General features: G+C 47.2%; 1 protein-coding gene across 5 annotated transcripts in view; it reads right to left on the bottom strand.

The window, feature by feature from the left end:
• ccser1 (coiled-coil serine-rich protein 1) overlaps positions 1–18,178 on the bottom strand; it is a 62,930-nt gene extending 44,752 nt beyond the window's left edge. For 4 of the 5 annotated variants that reach the window (XR_011985165.1, XR_002841165.2, XR_002841166.2 and 1 more), the window contains exons 1-3: positions 17,992–18,178; positions 11,574–12,751; positions 7,868–8,061 (exon numbers count right to left, since the gene is read on the bottom strand). Coding sequence is in view for 2 of the 5 variants with exons in the window: in XM_023836651.2 (XP_023692419.1) it covers positions 7,868–8,061; positions 11,574–12,714 (1,335 nt within the window). In the remaining 3 variants the exon portion in view is untranslated. The remainder of the gene's footprint in view (positions 1–7,867; positions 8,062–11,573; positions 12,752–17,991) is intronic. The other variant, XM_023836654.2, reaches the window with a different exon arrangement.
• Between the last annotated feature and the right edge of the window lie 3,285 nt (positions 18,179–21,463).

Genomic DNA, 21,463 nt, shown 5'->3' with positions numbered 1-21,463 from the left:
GCCATCTTGTGGTATTTAGGTGGAACTATGGGCCTTTGGGGAATAAAAAATCTCTCACTTTCACGAGGCTGCACATCTGCAGCCGTTTCAGTGTAAATCTCAAAAGTGGTGGGGGAGGGAAGCAAATATCCCATGATACCAGTTCAGCACTTGCCTGATAATCGTTAGGACAGCTGGAACGAGATCAAGTGCTACAAAGCTAATGAATAAAATTCATGAACATGAAATACAAGAGGAACAAGAAGTCCTTCAAGATGGAACAGGAAGCTTCCTCCCGTAGTCGCTTCTCAACATGCAGCTGGAGAACAAACCCACTATTCTGGGAACTGAACAACAGTTACTGTGTGTCAATATCTGATCAGCAGGTGGCATAATGGTTTAGCAACTAGATTGGCTGCCAAAAGGCAGCAGTTCCTAATGGGGACAGTGAAGCAGCAGTTGACACTGCGATGGGAAACCGGGAACATCTGCACTGGGCTGCTATTGGTCACATGGTGACATTATGGACACACCTCCAGACAGCACAAATAACCTGGACGGCTCACAATAACATGGCCCGTTACTACTACCCCAGAAGAGGTGTGTGTAGTGTGCTCAAGGGATTATATTAAATGGCAGGGCAGCCTTACACTGAAGACTGACTCTGCCTGTTGCCACAGGAGAAAAATTTGCATTTTAATCATTGTCGTATTTTATTTATTTTTTTTTTGTGCGTGTGTGTATGTAATAAAACTACCCTTCAAAGGTGAGACCCAATACCTGCAGTCAGCAGGCAATGTGACCAGTAGAGTTAAAACACCCTGCCGCATAGGAAAAAGAATGGTAAGAGGTAAACTATGCAAGTCACGTCTGACAGAGTTATCCATTCAGCGAAGAAATGTAAATGTAATATAAATAGTGCAGACGGGGCAGTGATATATAGAGCCTGAAGAACAGGAGGAGAGTCAACACCCCCGCAAGATGGGAGGGGCACAAACGAATGAAGCCGGCGAGATGATCACACACACATACAGCTGACGTGTGGACGGCCCTCGCATTTGGTCCTTTGAAATGCGTCCGTCACTCACGGGTAGCTGTGCTGGTAAACAGAGAACCTCCAAGGAACTGGGCAGGTGATAGGGAATGCTGTGACAGCCATAACGATGACGAGGCTCGTCAGGTATCCTGTGGCCATGATGATCACACACACCAAGCTTTCCCCTTGCCCTTCAAGTCACGCCCTGGTCCTCAAGCCTTAAAATGAAGACATCTCTGGCCGCTTTTCTCTTACTTGTGAGTGCATCTCCAAGACACAGCAAGCTGGAGCAGAACATTAAGGGGTGTGTGAACCCCTCAATGCCTCATTAGCCACGAATAGCTCCCAGGATCCTTTATACAGCACAGCTGTGTGGGTCTGAAGCGGCAGATCAGATGGAGAGAAGCCTTTATGACCCCCTGTATAAAACTACAGATGTGGGAACACAGCAGGCAGCAGATAAAAATAATAATAAATAAACATAAAATCTGTAAAAAGAAACACATAGGGAGACATCTGCCCCCTGTTGGACATAGAGTGTAATAAAACTCAAATTAGTCAGCAGGCTTTTGTCTGAGATAAAGAGCTTTAATTAACAGAAGCTTCCTCTTGCTCTTCTGAGGTAGGAGACCTGGCTGCTCCTCACATCACAGAAGTGCAGTCCAGTCACTCATTAGTCCTTCAGCACTCTGGCCCGACTGACCAGCCTCTCACCACCAAGCCAGTTTACTCTGAACCGAGACGGTTACTTATCAAACATTAACCTGGCACCTCAAACCTCACTGGCGATCAGAGTCTTGTTCTTGCCACCATTTCATTGTTTGATGGAAGTCATTCCTGGGGTGCAGAGGCTCTCCAAACAGCACCTCATGTGTAAATCAGTCACTAATTTCAACAATGCCTCCATGCCAGATCTTCATGTTATAAACCTGGAACCCAGCAGAATCCTGCCTCCTGTTGTGCTCAATGTTCTAGTCAACTCTCATACATGGTGAACTGACTTGATTTGTACACAGAACATCGCTCACAAAAATTTGGCAGGACCATCTGCAAAGATGCAGTAATGCTTCACAATGACTTTTCACAATGCCACCCATGGAAACACAAACAAGAAAATCAGGAAAGCGCCTTCATCCAACCATCCAATCCAGAGGATTCATCTGGCTAACAGGAGCCAAATCAGCTTTCCATGGGTCCCCTCAACACCTCCCTCATAGAGGAATAAGGTAGTCATTGAATGTTTCCACTCCTTCCACGGAATAGCAGCAAAATCTGTCGGTATTTTATTTACAAACACGTTCACATCAACCTGAGCGATCACAGTGATGTTTGTGTCAGGCGGTGGAACACATCACACCTAGCTTTGGCTTCAAACATGGGCCACTGGAGAACTTCTTACAGATTACGCACTTGACAAGTTGTCATTTACTGAATGACTGATCCGTGAGCATAAACATCAGACCTTCAAATAAAACTTTAAATGAATAATAATTAGCCACTATTCATATAGCTAGACCTCTTTAAAGTGTTCATTCAGGTTTGATGGCTTGACGACGAACCACCTCAGAGATAAATACCTGAGTGGAGCCGTGCAGTGGGTGATACCTCAGCACCACATTAGTTTGAGTGGAATGGAATGGTATGATTTTCTTTCCGCTCGCTGGAGGGCCAATCCTGCCACCAACCCCCAAATTTTCCCTGAAAGTTGGAGGACCTCCCTGTAGGGCTGGATGTAGAGTAAAATCATACCCAGACCCAAGCAAATGCAGCTTAACGGCCTTGCTTAAGGGCCCCATATAGTTATATATGGGGCCCTTGTATAATAAGCACATGTATTTTAAACGCTTCTTAACCTCTAAGTTTATCACATGTATCTTCTTGTTCATCATATTCTGTATTGTACAGCACAATTTCCTGCTTCCGCTTCAGTGAGGTCTCACTCACAAAAGGCTTCTAACTCCACCCTTAAAATAAAGGCTGATAGAGCCAACAAACCTAGAAAATATTCCGTTAATAGTTCCCCACAGGCAGATGACCATCATTCTCTGAGATTTATTACATGCCTGAATCACTCCTTGTATGATTTAAACTGTGTCTGGTAGTCCTTTATTAAAAAATAAATAATGAGCCTGTTTAGCAGTGTCGTAAATTAGACTCATCAATAATAAAGATTTTATAAACAAAAAGGAAGAACAAATTAAATAGCTGGCATTAAGGGTACTCACTGTAACACGACATAATTAGATTTTAGTCAATAATGTACTGTTAGCAACACAGTGTTAAAGACTAATTACCTGACAGTTTTCTGTAAAGCAGGTAGTTATTTATTTGGGGAACAATGTTAAATGGTATCATGAAACATCAGCGGCCTCGGTTGAAAAAAGGAATTGATTTAAAAAGAAGCAATCTATGTAAGGTTAACTGGAACATACAAAGCATTTTATTGCTGGAAATACATGAAAGACATCTAAAGCAGATAAATCCTTCAAGACACAAATATGTGTGGCTGGTTTTAAACAATGGGCTGTCAAAAGCAGCACCAAGTGAGTTCAGAGGAAAACAGCAGACTGAGAAAGCCTTGGGTCAACCTGAATCAGGCAACTGAAATCTGCACTCCTTCCATTAGTCAATTAGCCTCTTCCTCTCCAATTTCCCTCAAAGATGTGAGCAAGCGGTGTGTGGGCACAGCCCTGTGAGAAACACTGTACAGAGGCAGCTGGCACACCCAGGCTGATGTACACCCTCTGCCCCTCAGAGGAGAACCCAACACACACCAAGTGCACAGTGTAATAAGCTGGGATAATTCAGGTACAGATTCAATAGAAGCCTACTGGACAGGGATAGGATTGATACTTGGTCAACCTATACAACCCGACTGAAAACACCCAGTTAGCTACAAAAATGAGCAAAGGTGAAGTCAGGGTCTCCAATATGTTACTGCAAGGATTCTAGCAATCAGGCAGATAGGAAGTAGTTTACCACTGCAGGTGAAGAATGCCTTGCTAAGAGCCTTTTGTGAGTGCTTTCACACTGCAGGAACCTTTTTCAGGAACCAGAACCTTTTTCCAGAACCAGGGATTTTTGTGGTGTTCACAACGCTGGGACTCGGTCTGATTGTAAGTTCCTTGGAGACAGTTCCGGAACCCTTTTTTTAGTCCCTATTCCAGACTAGGTACTTCTCTTAGAAACATGAACTACCGGCGAGGTGCATACAGCGATATCCTGCTGATTGGCTGGCCACATTCACCGGTGCAAATTTAAAAGTTACACAGAAGTGCAGCGAAAAGAGATCAAATTAACGGAGCAGCAGATGGAATTATTTCTGTACCTCAATTACATTTAATGTATGAATGAATACATTTTTTGCGCCTCCTTATTTCTGCATCTGAAAATTTGATCGATAACCAATATACTTTTTCTCTAATATCGGCGGTGCCGGTGGTGAAACTTGCCAGCACTTATTAGCAAATAACATCATATTTTATTTTGTAGAAAGTGAAAGATTGATCTGCCAGCCAGATCTAATAAAACACAAACATGTTGTGGTTCACATAAATAAGGCTGAGTCCTGTTTTGATCACAATCGCTCCCCCTCAATAACTAACAGAACAAGTTGTTCATCCACCATTGTTTCGGGGTGACAGAGTAGCTTCATATAATGTATTTAGTTTAACGACGAGCTTTTCGCATCTCCCATGCTTATTTCAGATAAAGATGCCAGTTCCTGTTGTGGGGTGTGAAATCAACACACAAAAGTAGCCAGGAACTACAAAAGTCCAGGAACTTGTAACGAGAGACCAGATTCCGGATTCGTGTTTTATAATGCAGTGCTGTGACTTAGCATCCCCCGAGTAGAAATCATACCCATGTTTCAAGAGTCCTTCACACTTTTTACTCTGTATTGTCACAGAAAATCTCAACGTGCTGTTCTTTGTCAAGGAGCGAGACGTAGAGCCGCTTCACAAGCCTGGAGCCTTCCTGGTCACGGCTTTCTTTTAAACCGTTTTTCGTCACATGGGCAATCTGTATGGCATCATGGCTTTCTTCCAGAGCTGAGTCTACTCTTTGGTGACCCTGAGCCAGCTTTGCTCTGGGATGGTGGATCTGAAAGCCTGGCAATACATCCACCAGAAGTGAGTCATTTCCACAAAGCGTACTCCGGCCAGGGAACCAGGACCCTTGGCATTGTGTCACATACAGGATTAGCAATCATTCAACTGTCCATTCATTCATGGTGCTAAAAGGCTTTTGCAAAGCAATTTAAAGTTACAAATTACAATGAGGCATTTTTCATTGAGTTAAACAAAGGAGAACATTCACCATACTATACAGAAATGCTACGTCAGTACAGGGAAACAGTGGGACCACAAAGAGGAGGCCTTGGGTCAGTACAGGGAAACAGTGGGACCACAAAGAGGAGGCCTCGGGTCAGTACAGGGAAACAGTGGGACCACAAAGAGGAGGCCTCGGGTCAGTACAGGGAAACAGTGGGACCACAAAGAGGAGGCCTCGGGTAAGTACAGGGAAACAGTGGGACCACAAAGAGGAGGCCTCGGGTAAGTACAGGGAAACAGTGGGACCACAAAGAGGAGGCCTCGGGTCAGTACAGGGAAACAGTGGGACCACAAAGAGGAGGCCTCGGGTCAGTACAGGGAAACAGTGGGACCACAAAGAGGAGGCCTCGGGTCAGTAGAGGGAAACAGTGGGACCACAAAGAGGAGGCCTCGGGTCAGTACAGGGAAACAGTGGGACCACAAAGAGGAGGCCTCGGGTCAGTACAGGGAAACAGTGGGACCACAAAGAGGAGGCCTCGGGTCAGTACAGGGAAACAGTGGGACCACAAAGAGGAGGCCTCGGGTCAGTACAGGGAAACAGTGGGACCACAAAGAGGAGGCCTTGGGTCGGTACAGGGAAACAGTGGGACCACAAAGAGGAGGCCTTGGGTCAGTACAGGGAAACAGTGGGACCACAAAGAGGAGGCCTCGGGTCAGTACAGGGAAACAGTGGGACCACAAAGAGGAGGCCTCGGGTCAGTACAGGGAAACAGCGGGATCATAAAGAGGAGGCCTCGGGTCAGTACAGGGAAACAGTGGGACCACAAAGAGGAGGCCTCGGGTCAGTACAGGGAAACAGTGGGACCACAAAGAGGAGGCCTTGGGTCAGTACAGGGAAACAGTGGGACCACAAAGAGGAGGCCTTGGGTCGGTACAGGGAAACAGTGGGACCACAAAGAGGAGGCCTCGGGTCGGTACAGGGAAACAGTGGGACCACAAAGAGGAGGCCTCGGGTCAGTACAGGGAAACAGTGGGACCACAAAGAGGAGGCCTCGGGTCAGTACAGGGAAACAGTGGGACCACAAAGAGGAGGCCTCGGGTAAGTACAGGGAAACAGTGGGACCACAAAGAGGAGGCCTTGGGTCGGTACAGGGAAACAGTGGGACCACAAAGAGGAGGCCTTGGGTCAATAGAGGGAAACAGTGGGACCACAAAGAGGAGGCCTCGGGTCAGTACAGGGAAACAGTGGGACCACAAAGAGGAGGCCTCGGGTAAGTACAGGGAAACAGTGGGACCACAAAGAGGAGGCCTCGGGTCAGTACAGGGAAACAGTGGGACCACAAAGAGGAGGCCTTGGGTCGGTACAGGGAAACAGTGGGACCACAAAGAGGAGGCCTTGGGTCAGTAGAGGGAAACAGTGGGACCACAAAGAGGAGGCCTCGGGTCAATACAGGGAAACAGTGGGACCACAAAGAGGAGGCCTTGGGTCAGTAGAGGGAAACAGTGGGACCACAAAGAGGAGGCCTCGGGTCAGTACAGGGAAACAGTGGGATCATAAAGAGGAGGCCTCGGGTCGGTACAGGGAAACAGTGGGAACACAAAGAGGAGGCCTTGGGTCAGTAGAGGGAAACAGTGGGACCACAAAGAGGAGGCCTTGGGTCGGTACAGGGAAACAGTGGGACCACAAAGAGGAGGCCTCGGGTCAGTACAGGGAAACAGTGGGAGCCTCACAGCAATTTAAGCAGCACCATCCTGCTTGCATTCAGGAAATTCTGTTTTGTGAGATACAGTCTAGACACGGATTAATAGCCTGTAAGAAAAAAATTGTCAATGCAGTCTGCCAGAGTCATTTAAAGTAGGGAGACAGCTTCCTGGTTATAGGTTACTTTGTATTTATAACGAAAGTGCCTTAATTAAAAAATAAGAGGGGCCACAATTCTTTGATCTTGTGTGTGTTTTACAGCACATTTTTTGCAGTATAACATATAGTAGTTAATTGACCATTATCCATTAATTATAACTACAGATATCCTATATTTTTATTATCTAATTACAGTTTTTATGAGCTTTTTGTTAAGGATATCATCTTAAATCTCATCTCATGCAGAACGGAGGAGATGAAGGGAGTCTGTAAAGTGCTTCACCTAGGTGAAACTGCACAGACGTACTGCTTTCATTCACTCTTCATTTTTACACTTCATTTGCCTGACAGAATCTGAAGAATTTAGGCTGCGTGATTTCCTGTGTGACCAGTGTTCCGTGGTTCCCCTACATATTCCCCGAAGCCTGAAAAAAGGGCGTGTTCTGTCAGCATTTACCCATCTCAAGCCCGGTTCCTAACTGCCGTTAAGTAATGAACCAGATCATTTTCCCCCCATTTTCTTTCAACAGTAACCATTTTTGTCACACAACGCTGTGCACTCAGTACTATTCCTGTCTGCGTGAGACAGCTGAACAGCAGGCCCCTGCGTCACAGACTCAGCTGCAGAGTCTAGCAAGGGACAGCAGGGGGCATAGTGGAGAAGGAGCCAAGTTGCATTGTTTTAGGCCTCAGTCAGTGCAATCCCAGGAAACCTACCAGACTGCCCAGTTTGGAAGAAGAGGAGGAGGTCCTGTGCTGGAGCAGCGCCTGGCCCTCGGCGAAGTGAGGCTCCCTCAGGCTCAGGTGCAGCCGCGGCCCCCCCGTTCCTCCCGCCCCCTCCGACGCAGAGCGCAGCCGCCGCTCCAAGCGTTTCACCTCATGGTGGGGGCTGGCACTGCTGCCCACCGACACTAGGGGGAGACAAAGAGGGAGACACCATCATCATCCTCGTCATCGGTATCATTTAAAAACGAACAAGAGTATCCAATTCAATTCAGTTGATTTTTACAAAAGCATTCCTAAATTATTTAGAAGTATATTTTAAATATTTTGGTTGTCATATATAGCTTATATAGCACATTTTCCCCTCTACTCATAGCTCTCATGGTACCCCACAGTACAAGGCCTATTAAACCTCTGGTTCTGCCTACACACTCCTATGCATTATGCAATGAAGCGACACTGAGAAATCCTACAGGACCATTTAGATCCCATTGGAATTACTTCCACAGATTGATCAATTACATTAGTTCTTGACTGGTTAAGTCTGAGCACGATGACAGCCCCACCCAACCCCCATTACAGAACATGCACAATTATCCATTCAGAGGTAATTCACCTTTTCCATGTTCAGCGCTTTGATTTCACGGTCATTTTGTTACCATGTGGGACTGAAACACCAACTTTATCTCTGAATTCATTATCTATAAATGACGACTCTAAACGTGCTGAATTTCAGAACTACGTGCTGGAATAGAATAAAGGCACTTTATTGATTAGCCATGGAGAAATAATGTCATTTTCACATATCCCATCTTGCGGTCCAAGAGAGACGCACACACATATGCACAGGTGAGAGAATGATTTTGGGCTCTGACCACACCCAACACCCCTGGAGCAGCTGGGCTTCTGCACATTGCTTAAAGTGACCAAAGGGTGTACATCCACTCTGCCAGCTTCAGGATTTAAACCCACAACCTTCTGGACATTGGCACAGATATCTACCCCACAGAGTCACACACGGCTTTGGTCAGTGAACAGCAGTGTCACAGACAGAGTGAGGCCAGATTCACTCCCTCCTTCATCCCCCAAATGCTCCCCAAAACTGATCAGGTCCAGTCCCTCGTACACTACTGGTCCTTTCCATCCAGCTCCATTCCAGGAATGACCAAAGCTGCAGTTCCAGGAAGTGCCAGGCGGTGGCAATAGTGGGACAGCTGAGGTTATGCAGCATGCCTTTGGCTGGTCGGCCGGACGTCCTCCCCCATGCACTTTGGACTTTAGTGGTGAACAGTAGGTGTGATTAGAAGTGTTCTAGTGAGAAGACACCATCCTTGGCATCACACAGGTATGCTTCAGAAGGCATAGCTGGAACGGCCACAAGTTCAAAGGACTTTATCTACAGAGTAAATCAGTGGGTCAAGCAAAGGTGGGGGGGGGGGGGGGTGGAGTCACTTCCACAATTCAGCTTCAGTTCAACTTCCTCTCCACTCGAAGGCCCTTATCTTGGTTTCATATTCAATTCAGCAGCACAATATGTGAAATATACATGAATTCATGGGGATTCATGCTATCTACATGGGGCTATACATAACATTGTGTAGGGAAGTCCGGAATGTTGCAGTTTTTCTACTGAGAATGATATTAATCTGAAGGGCTTGGACAATGTCCATCATTGTGGACGAAGTCCTTGGACAATGTCCATCATTGTGGACGAAGTCCTTGGACAATGTCCATCATTGTGGACGAAGTCCTTGGACAATGTCCTTCAATGTGGACGAAGTCTTGGACAATGTCCTTCATTGTGGACGAAGTCTTGGACAATGTCCTTCAATGTGGACGAAGTCTTGGACAATGTCCTTCATTGTGGACGATGTCCTTGGACAATGTCCTTCATTGTGTGTGTGAGTGTTTATGTGCGCACCCTGTGAAGGACTGGCATCCTGTCCACAGTGTACCCCCAGCCTTGTGCCCTATGCTACTTGGGATAGGCTCCATGACGCCCCCCCCAACCCTGGCCAGAATAATCGACTGGAAAATTCACCATCACAAAAATGTTCAGATTGGTGGCTTATTATCTATCTCCATCAGTTTTCTCCCACAACTATGCTTCCGTGTCCTTCCTCTAAGTTATATATGGTTTGAACCTTAAACTTGCATTTCCAGCAATTATGACCATTTTTTGATTATACACACAAACAAAAAACTGTGATCATTTCTTAAAAAAAGGATCTTGATTAAGAGACACTGTGTGACAGTGGGGATGTCAGTTTAATGGCCTGTAAACACTGTGGGAAAGGTCAGATCACACTATAATGGCAGGAAGAGCTGCATCCTGAGATGGAGAGCCTCTGGTCACCCTGAGGAGGAAGAGCAGCCAAGAGAGCACTAATGCATTATGGGAAAGAGCCAACTCACCAGCAGAGACAGAAGTGAGCTGTGAACAATGCTGGACACAGAGCAGGAGACATGCTGAAGGAAGGGAAACTTCATGGCAGAAGCTGACTGGGGACTGGTTTCTCTCAAATGCGGAACTTGAGATGTACTGATGCAGGAAACCCATGTGGTGGCAAGATGCATGCATTCACATGCAAGGCATGGACCTTAATGAACAGTTATAGCAGGAGAAGCAGAACCGGCACAGGAGTCGAGATAGATAAGCGGGACCATCACACTACAGCCCCGGGTTCAGCCCAAACACATGACACGCACACTAAAAACCTGCTTTGAACAGACAATATCCTCTCATGTCGAATGAAATCAATCATCTCCAGCGCACTGGGCTCTACTGCCCACATTCATACACTCACTTGGACATTTTCCCCAGCGGTTTTCGGGCACAATCACAGGTTTTGATGTGCTTTCATTTAATTTCGAATTACAGCACAAATTCAGCAGCGAGCCAAAACGAGGCAAGTTATCACATGCACAGAGCGTCTCCATGGAAACCGACATCTACATTCATAACAACACGCGTCCTGAAATGACTCGCGCTGGTCCTAGAGGCGAGAAAAGATATCTCTGGACAATGTAATATTATGAATTCTCCCATTAAGCATGATGCATCAAAGCCAAAGCGTTTGCCTTGGTTCCTGATATCCAGCTGCAGTTCACATGCAGATAACCCAGAGCAGCAGCAACATCTCCCTCATTAGGCAGAAATATCCCACAGAAATACATTAGAGATCATTGATTCATGTGAGGCCTTTGTTTCTGGCACACTTGCATCAGTACCGATGTTTTCCTCGAGCACCACACTCGTCTGTGACCCCTGACACCCACAGGTGTTCCTGGTAACTTCAGGAAGTCATCCTGCGATAACAATGCATTTCCCAGCCCTGGCATGAATCTTGCCTCCATTCATCTTTTGATATTAATTACTTTGCATTTGCTAGACTTAGTAAACAACATCATATACTGTTGTCAGCAATTCAGAAGTTAAAAAGCAGGTTTCAGCTTTATATCAAGAGAGTTGTTTGAATCGCAGTAACAACAGAGGCTACAATCGGTCCTGCTTTCCATGACCACGCCGTTGTGCTCACTGTCTCCCAGCTGAGGTCTAGCACAGGTACTCTCACCTTCACTGTGAGCCAGGTCTCACCTTCAGACGGTCTACAAGTCACCAGGCTAGCATAAGCAGGTGTTCCTACAGCCCATCTGTTCATCTGAGATGGGCTCCCCTCAGGAGACCTGAAGACATTACCTGTGTGAGGCTTCCTTAGGTGACTCGGTCTCGACTCCAACCCCTTCCGTGCTTCCTGCATGGGCACCACGTTCTTCGGTCTCCTCCCCATCTCCTCGCCAGGCCTGTCTTCTGCGCCCGCGGTGTCCGGCTCTCTGTGCTCCACAATCAGCTGATCTCCTCCCGGTCCATCTCTAGAGGTAGCGTCAGGCTCCGCCCCCTCGCCAGGGGCGGTGGGAGGTGCCTGCTGTGCAGCAGTCTCACATTCCAGGCTCACCCTGCTAGCATCCGGCAGTGCAGGCTTCTCCAAGATAGGTGGGGTGGCCGCGGGGACCACCGAGGAGGTAGGGGCCACGTGGCCGACGGGTTCCAGCACGGCAGCGGGGCTCAAGACGGGCATAGCGTCCACCTCTGAGACGGAGTCCTCCGTGACCGGGACAAACTCGGAGGGGGTGATGGCCGTGGTGCGGTCCTCCGAGAGCATGGGGGACTGCAAGGACCCGTCCCCAAACTCGCTGGGGCAGGAACCAGGGGTGGGGGGCTTTGGAGGCTCGGCGTTCACCTCCAGGGACTGGCACTGATCGGGAGTCCCTACTGAATGCTTGGAGAAGCGATGGTGGGAGGAAAAAGACTTGGGAAGGAGCTGCTTCTTGTGCCGAAAGGACCGCTTGCTGCTGTAGTCATCCAGGAAGCCAGAGTCGTCTCCTTCATTGGTCCCTGAGCTGATGCAGTTGATGAAGAGGCTTCGATTGGTGGGTCCCTTCTCGAAGTCCTCCGTCTGGGAGCGAGTGATCTTCTTGTGTCGGTGGCTACCAAAGCCAAAGGAGTGGCGAGTTTTAAAGCGGGAGCCGTCCTCCGATTTATGCAGACCAGGCTCGGGGCCACGGCCACCATGCTCCTGGGCTGCGGGGGCGGGGTCGGCACGCGCCTCTTGGCCCCGCCTGCTGTGGAAGCTGATGGACGGCGTGCGGAACAGGCTGCGGCGTTTCCCTGTGCTGCTGGAGCTGGAGTTCGTGCTGGACGGGGACGAGGTGTGGACGCCATTGGCTACACCGCCGGATGACGGCGACGACGGGAGCGAGTCCTGCCGCTTATGGGAGCTCCGCCGGAATATCGGCAGCCGGGAGACGAGGGTGGAACGGCGTGATCCCGTCTCGCCCATCGGAGCATCCGGGTATTGAAGAACCTGAGAAGCTGGTCTGGGGCACGAGAAAGAAAAGCAAAATCAGGAAAGACAGAAACCCCCAGACCTCTTGGCATGATCAGATAATGGCTAATTAGCAATTTGCTAACCTTTATAGCGGCGGTGCAGTGAATTTAATATGATTGAATTAATCAAATGTCAGGCGTCCAAACAACACAATTCTACGTCACAAAATACACGTGGCATTTGTAGGGTTATGCGGACGTCACCTTCCCTCATGTGGTTCGACAGAAGGTAGGCAAGGCGGATCCTTCAGAGGAAGGTGATAAATGACTGAACACTGAGAACCAGGCCGAAGTCCATTAGCTGCAAACAGCAGCACTACCGGACTGCTCAGACATGACGGAATAGACTATTCGCTGTCTGGATTAAACCAGTTGGACCTTTTACATCCCAGACTGTCCCACCACTGAGTGGTTTGTGACCCATCTACAGGTTTAGAACAGAACAGAAGAGTAATACTGTATTTCATTCATCCCCATATGGAACTTGTGTTTTCACCTATCACATCTTGCTCTCCATAACACACCCAGGTGACAGCAAATATTGGAGTCACAGCAGAGGGTTGGCTAGTGTCCAGCCTGGAGCAATTCCAACCTTCCGATCATTTTCTGACCTTAGATGCACAGTCCTACTCTGCAGAGTCACTCCTTGCCACTTAGAGTTGTATGGGTGCAGGTTACACATCTCCTGAAGGCATATCTGCAACTGTGGAAAAGAAGCAAAACTTCCAAACCAGTGAAGGAGTTTCACATCCTACCCCCACCCACAGGCCTAAACCCAGAGGTGAACTGTCACATTCCTCTAATGTGCATCCCTCCTCGTGCCACCTCCTCAGCAGCAAACATAAAAAAAACTTCGGAGAAGGTACTTCGAACACAACTTCGAACACCTTACACGGAGCTTCAGCAGGGTTACCCTGCCTTGAGAGCGGTCAGAGAGAGCAACACAAAGCTCAAACTCACAGAAAATGAATAGAAACATAGTGTGCATCTTATTGGAAAAGGTGTAAATGTTACCTGCTCTGATACTGTGGGAGTGACATCATGGGAGTGACATCATGGAAATGACGAGACAGCTGTTACTAGTAAAGCACCATTAAAAATTTAAAGGGGAAAGTCTTTGTGTACAGCTACTTAATGGTCCTTAGGGCTACAGTGGCCAGCTAAGGCACTGGTTACCCAGGCAGAACACTGACCAGCTAAGAGAGAGGTTACACAACACAGAGCTCAAAGACGATCCAATGCAGAAGATAAACCATGCAGAGATCCATGAGGAGCCAAAGCAACAGTTAAACTATCATTGCTAAACTGCTACTCTTCTCCTGTCTAACGTCTCGCATCCCCACACCACACCATCCCAAAGCCAGCGCCTACAATCCTCCTTACAAACCGGATTCATTAACAATGGCTAATTCATTACACGGATGGGATTCTGAAATCTTATTCAAACCGAGACCCTGATAAGACGCACAAGTGTCTTATTCATGACATCCTCCTTTGGTTGTAAGTCATCAATCTGTAAGGTGCCGTGTGTAGCAGTCAAACCTTATAAATGATAGGCGGTATTAAAATGTGCTGAATACAGAGCGAAACAACTTGAGATTTCAAACCAATGTGAACAGGACAAAAGGTGAGGAAACTCCCTATTTCATCCATGCAATGGTCCATTAGCGCTTTCAGATGGCGATGGAGCGTCACGTTAAGGACTCCGTGACAATGGCGGCACCCCGTCACCTTGGCGGCCCGCTCTGCTTACTTTCAGGCAGATCTCCAAGACACAGGCTCATAACCTGAAGATTTGCTGCTTTCCGAGTCCCGAGAGGAGCGGCTACCTTTGTGCCTTTAAGTGAGGCACTTAACCCAGGCCGCTCTCTAAGAATGCCCAGTTGTATTCATGGGAAAAGCCTCTAAACTGTTTCAGATGACAGGGCCGGGTTAGTGAGGAACGAGCAAACAGGCAACTGGGGAAACCAATCAGATGCCCGCTGTGTCCGCACATTGCTACCAGGACCATAATGACCAGTCTGTGCCTCTGAGTACTTCTATGGCCACCAGCAATCAAAAGAGTGGAAATGCCTCGCTGGTGCCCGGGCCCTTTGGACAGCCACGCGTGGTGACATGACCTCCTGGGGCCCAGCTGGACGCTCGCCCATAATCAGGAACAAAAGCTAACAAGATGTTTCAGTGTATGCGTGTGAGCCCATTCTGGGAGCCTAAAGCGACCCACTCAGGAGCAATGTAATGTAAGTAGAGAGGGCTGGGGGCGGGGAGGGGGCAAGCGGGACAACCTCATGAATTACACGCACGGAGCCGCTCAACTTCCAGCCAGAACATCCACATGCAAAGAGCGAAACTGCCAAACAGCTCAGGATCTCCATAAGCCACAGGATCAGGTTCTGGGCCTGATTTGCAGGTTAAGCGTAAGACACGACATAATCGCCAGGAAAAACACTTTTAGCATCAGAGTATTCTGGATGCTGTGCTGAGTACTGTGATGATTATGCACGTTTCTCTATGATTTCAGCAGGAGAGACGCTTGTCTTTCATAGCTTCTGATGATCTCTCACTGACACTGCTGGACATCTCAGAGATGTTCAGAAAGGGTAGATAGGACTGCCCAATCAGAGTACAGCTGACCACAACAGCCATCTCTATAACCAGCAACACCGTGTCCTAGCTAGGCAAGTTATGTATAAGGAATAAGAAGCAGAATCTCAGTGAAATGATTAACGCTTACATTTCTCCAATTTAGGATATCTTATTTTTTGGTAACTTCTCCTGCTTATGCAATACAAGCTCACTGTGAGCCTGAAGCTTATCCCAGGAAGCACAGGATAAAAGCCAGTGGACACCATGGATGGGATACCAGTCCATCACAGGAGACACAGGCACTCACAGACAGGGGCAATTTAGAGACACCTACTCACCTACCGAGATGCCTTTTAACTGCGGAAGGAAATCAAAAAACCCAGCGGAAACCCACAGAAACACAAGGAGAACCTCGAACTCCACAAACACAGAAAGGGCTAAATTTGAGATCATAAGACTGAAGGTGGGCGGCCACTAGTCTTCATGTCAGTTTCGCAGATATTTAAAACCTTACACATCCTCATTAACAAGCAGCTTGCTGCAATATGGCCGTCATAGTGACATCAAAAGCCAGCAGTACTGTACGTGCATCATAGTGACATCACAAGACAGCAGTAAGTGCATCGTAATGACATCACAAGCCAGCAGTAAGTGTATCGAAATGACATCACAAAATGTGAAGCCGTAAGGCACAGCTGCATATAAGGAATGAGTGTCCATCTTACATTAATTGGATTTATCAACAACAATCCTGTCAGCTCAATCCTGAATGAAACACCACAGGCTTCTAAAACCTAGAGATAATCTTTCCAAAACCAAGAGATTATCTTTCCTTGTTATCATACTTTAATTCCCTAATCAATCACGGATCAAGTTAAAACAATCAAAACAATTAAAACGTTGTACATATCGACGTTTGGCAAACAGTCGCTCTCACCATTGGTTATTTGTGTAACAACTCAGACGAAGCTATTCTCTGTGATGTTGTTACATGTTTAAATACAAATCGACTTATTGTCACACCTGCTAAATTAAAATGAATGCTACCCACACCAAGGATTCCCGTATGGCCAGATTGGACGATGGTAATAATTCAGCCAAAACAAATACACCCCACAGCAGAGCCACTCCTTATATATTAATACACTGACTCAACGTTAAAACCATCTATCCTCACAATGACCAGCCTAAACTGCAGACTCTCCCGCAGTCGCACTTTGGCGGAGAAGTGAAGTGACATCCAGATGTACTCCTAACACCTTTGAAGATACCAGACCTCTCCTTCACCTTTCACATTAAGGGCAGGGTTGTTATGGCATACCCAGTGATGTTACGAGACTGAAACAATTCATGTTGAGGCAGGTGACACCGCACTACAGTGACGCGTCCCTCTGTTATCACAACATATTTCCTGATGAGTTTTGGCAGACATCAAAAGCACAGGCTTAAAGAAAAAATAAAAAGAATGACAGCTGCGGAAAATCCACGCATATGGATGCTTCCAGCCAGAGCGACGTTGTTCCTCAGAATCAGCACCATGGTTGTATGAGGTCAGCCAGACTTGTAACCCCCCCTTAATAAACATAAGCACTGACAGCACAGCAATACAACACGGACAGCTCCCAGAATCAGCACCGATGCCTGGTTAACAGGCACTATCTGACAACAGCTGACCGCCACACTGTATTAAGCACCTTAATCCCAGCCAGATCCTAAGCCTCCGGTCCTGGGTCACTGTGACACCCACGTCAGCGCGCCGTCCCGCTGGGATGGAACTCGGTGTGGAGTCGCTGGATTCATGTAGGAGTCTCTCCCAGACACAGGTGTGTCTTTTAAAGCAAGTTTTGTCAGCAGAAAATAATGCGTGCACACCCTTACCTAAACAGTACAATCCAGGAGTGACACTCACAAGCTTTGCTATGAATTCCACATGCCACACAGGTCAGACACCAAACAAATTCAAGATAATTCAGAAGTGAAGTTGAGAGTGAGAGGCAGGTGTATCACAAACATAACCATGCACTCCTTTCTACTACCTGTTACTACTAAACCTGTACTATTCTGGAAACAGGCACGGGGCTATCTGAAGCTAATAAACCGTGAGAAGGTAAGCAGGAAGTGAAGCCGATAGCGAGTGGGATGGCAGAAACGTGCCACTTATGCCCAACCTTGGATCGGCGGTGTGAAATAAAAAAGAAAGCACGAATCGCGTGAGATCCGTGTAACTATTGCTACCCAGTGTCTCCACCTCTACACACAAAAGCACCCAGGAATGGGGCTCACCTGGAAAGGTGCGTGATGTCTGGGGAGGGTACGCGGCCGTGCCCCCTATCCGCATTCCCAGAGGGGCACGCAGGAGGACGCGGTCCGTACCGACAAGCTGCACCCACGTTACTGAATTGCGACTAGGGACGTTTTCGGATCGACATGTAGAGACGTTTGCCCAGCGATCCCGAAATGAACCCCCCTCCCCGCGATCGGCTGTAGCGCGAAGCGACGCGACCACCATCGCAATGACAGGCATGCAGCATCGCAGCCGGAGGTGTAACCGCGCTACCTGGGCCGGTTAGTGGCCGTCAGAAGAAAGGAGACCGGCCATCGCTGACGGGCAGCGGGCTAATCATCAGCGCCGGTGCCGTCTTACCTTCAGAGGGGTCCGAAAACGCCTGCGTCGGTGGGAAGGGGGTGTGCCTAGGTAAACGCAGCGCCGAGCGGACGCGGGTCCGTAAGGAGATAGAAATGGCAGAGTCCCCGAAGGCGTCCGGCGGCCGCATGAATGAGCCTCGGTGACGTGGAGTCTCCGCCCCTTCCGTGTGAAGGGCCGCCGTGACGTACCGCTTTCCTTCCTGCGAAGGCGCGAGCACCGGGATCGGGATCCGGATCAAGACCGGGAATGGGATCGGGATCGGGATCAGGATCAGGACCGGGAATGAGATCTCATTTTGGGCCGGGAACGAAACTGGGATCGGGGACGACAAATGCATCTGCACCTGGGCCGGTATCATGCCATGACACTGCGGCAGCACCGGTACTGTGTCTGGTATTGGGACCTGCCTGCTCAGGACCAGCATCCCCCCGGGGGCTCGGAACGCTAGCTGTGCATAACGCGATGTCAGCGCTGCTTACATTGTTATTGTTTGGGTTTAAGGTAAGGAACCAGCGGTCATGAACCTGAAAGAGAAAGGTGAATTTACCTTTGAAAGTTCAGTTATGATATTCTTTTAAGGGCTGGTTTATTCTTATTAGGCTTTAACTGGCTTTCTCGTATAGATCATTGTTTCAATAGGTTCTTTGCAGTGACTGTGAATGGTTGTAACGCCATATGTATAAATCACTGTGTAATGCAATTGACATTATCGTAAGTACCTTTTAAGTTAAATCACATGCATATATATATCACATGCAATAAATGGTCATACACATTGAATCTTTGGTGTCACCAGTGCTGATGCCAAAACAAATCTCACTGGGGGTACACGGGGGAGGGGGGCTTGACGGTAAATGTTGTATTACAACAGAGGTCATTTCCAAAAATTGCAAGATACATGTTGAAAAGTTAGTTCATCCCATGTTAAACTATGCTCAAATAATTGTTACACCCAGGGTCAGCGTCATGGGCCAATTCACGGGCCAAACGCCACTCACAAAGACACCGTCTTTTATTTTTATTTTTTAATAAAAATGTTCATCCTAAAACCAATAAGCTCTGTTTTTCCCAAGGGCGTGGTTCCGGACCATCTGCTTACCTAACGCCCCATTCATCCACCTTTAACATCGGAAGTATCTAACAAATATATATGCGTCTTTATATAACCCTAGTATATCTAAAACGACCTTTTACGGCTATAACGCTGCATTCCATTTGCCTCGGGATCCGATTTTCAGATTCCGAAATTACGTCACATCCGCTAAAAACTCTGGAAAACCAAGTTGGATGCGTTCTAGTTGCCACATAAGTAGCAATACCATGGACCCATATGAAAAAGCAAGATTTTTTGCTTAGCCGGACAACTTGTCGGATTTAAGGTACCTCAGTTTAAATGGCCTTTATCTTCGTTCACTTACAATTAGCCTGAACTACCTTAAATCCGACAAATAATCCGACTAATCATGAAATCCAATTCTAGCCCGGTTAATTGATAGCCATTTCAATTTTGTCAAAGTGCAGAGGGGCGCTGTCGTTCTTCCATTTAACCGCCAGGTGGCAGCAAGTGTTTTCCACATCGACAGTCTATTGACTAATTATTTAAAGAAAGAGTGATGCATGATTGGTGATGGTCTTGGAGCACTATTGGCATCACGTGGAGGCCTCATCATTCAGACCAGTGACCATCCTATTCTCTCAGCAATTGACAAAAACCATCACGATGTGAAATTCTTATTATTGAGCAAGACCCTCAACCCCCAGCTCCCTGGGCGCTGCTACGGGTGGCTGGCCTTCGCGGACAACTTGCTCTACAAAAGAGCAAGTTGAGGGAGGCGTAAAAACAATTTCCCCACGGGGATTAATAAAGTGTTCATTATTATTATTATTATTATTATTATTCTGGGGTAACCCCATCTGATATTTTGCATAGTAAACATCCACTTTTTTTATGCAGGCAGGACTTAGATGTGTGGGATTAACTCGACAGGGGTTCCTTTTCTACAGGGCTAATACATTTAGAAGTAATATTCTGTTTCAAAAGTATAGACAGATATTGGTTGTGTCCTCGAGTCTAACAGAAGTCATTTGGAGATTCACTTCAGGCTGGGTCACGGCGGGGGTCAGTTATGACCACAGTCAGCTTGTAAAACAAAACAGGCAGAACTTCCCGATGACCATTTGCTGATGTTGGAATAGCGGCCTGTGACAGCCAAGGCAGCAGGGGGCGCAGTCAGCTAAGAGTGACCTGGATCCAGCAGCAGAATGGCACAGAAGAGGCAACCTTAACCCCACTGTGCAGCCTTGCAGCCCAATATCTATCTTGTGGTATTTTAAGTCGAACACCCCCACTGTGTGTTTGATGACTATTAAAGTGTGCTTACTCTTTCAAAGCGGTAATGGGGGGGGAAGCAATGTATCAAACAATTAAAAGCCACACAGGAATACTTGTAGTTTATTTATATAAAACCCAAAAAAACAGCAACTTAAAAAAAGGTAGTTTCCAGAAAGACTACAGGACAAGCAATATAGAAAGCTTTAGTGACAGAAAGCAGCTACATCCATGACACTGGTCACCCTGTGACCTCAGCAGTATTGCACACAGATCTGCATGACGGCAAAGGAACACATGCTCATAAAGTGCTAGCATCAAAATTACACACATCCTTCCTACATTCAGTCAGAATCACTCTAGAACCAGTTTGTAGATCAGCCTAAATATAGCAGCTAATAAAAGAACCCCACCTTTCACATTGATAGAACTACAGAAAGTGACTATGAAGTGACAGTGGTACATTCTGTTTGCTCCCCAGATCATGATGGTACATTCTATGAAAGTCCCACATTTTGAAAACCAGAAAAGATACCGGTCACTGGCCTGAATTCCTGACTGGACTGAAAAGGGTTAAAAGCAAATTTAATGGTTTGTTTTCACACCAATAGAAACGAAAGCAAAAATCACTCAGTTATCTTGATTCTTTAGACGAAAAAAAAAAAAGATTAAAAAGTAATAGCCACCACAACCATATCATTTAAACACATTAAAGGGGACAAACACAAAAAAGATTCATCATCCCAGGCAGGAGATGAGAGATTTTGTGAATGTCTAACAGAAGAGACCCTTTTCCCCTGTGATCTATCAAAACATGGATGTGACAATTCAGAGCAGTTTTCACATTTTAAACAGTCACAAAACGGCTTTTATAAAACAGAAAAACACAACGAGCCCTCATGTAGGTCAGACATTAACAGTGCCAGAATACGTGAGTTTGGTTTCGCAGAAACGGGTAACGCCTGTCAAAGGTCAAAGACAGACTGTGCAGAGGTGTATTACAGCGTTAGAGCAGGGCTAGGAGGTAGGCAGCAGAGCCCCCCCGAGGGCTGGAACCTGAGCTTCTGCATGCAGGCCTGTGGCACCCTTACCACCACACCCCCAAGCCACCTGGGCCAGAGAACTTCTGGAACACCCCCG

This window comes from Paramormyrops kingsleyae, chromosome 2 (assembly GCF_048594095.1).
Source record: "Paramormyrops kingsleyae isolate MSU_618 chromosome 2, PKINGS_0.4, whole genome shotgun sequence".
In the NCBI taxonomy this organism is placed as follows: domain Eukaryota; kingdom Metazoa; phylum Chordata; class Actinopteri; order Osteoglossiformes; family Mormyridae; genus Paramormyrops; species Paramormyrops kingsleyae.
This window is presented reverse-complemented; position numbering and strand designations above follow the sequence as displayed.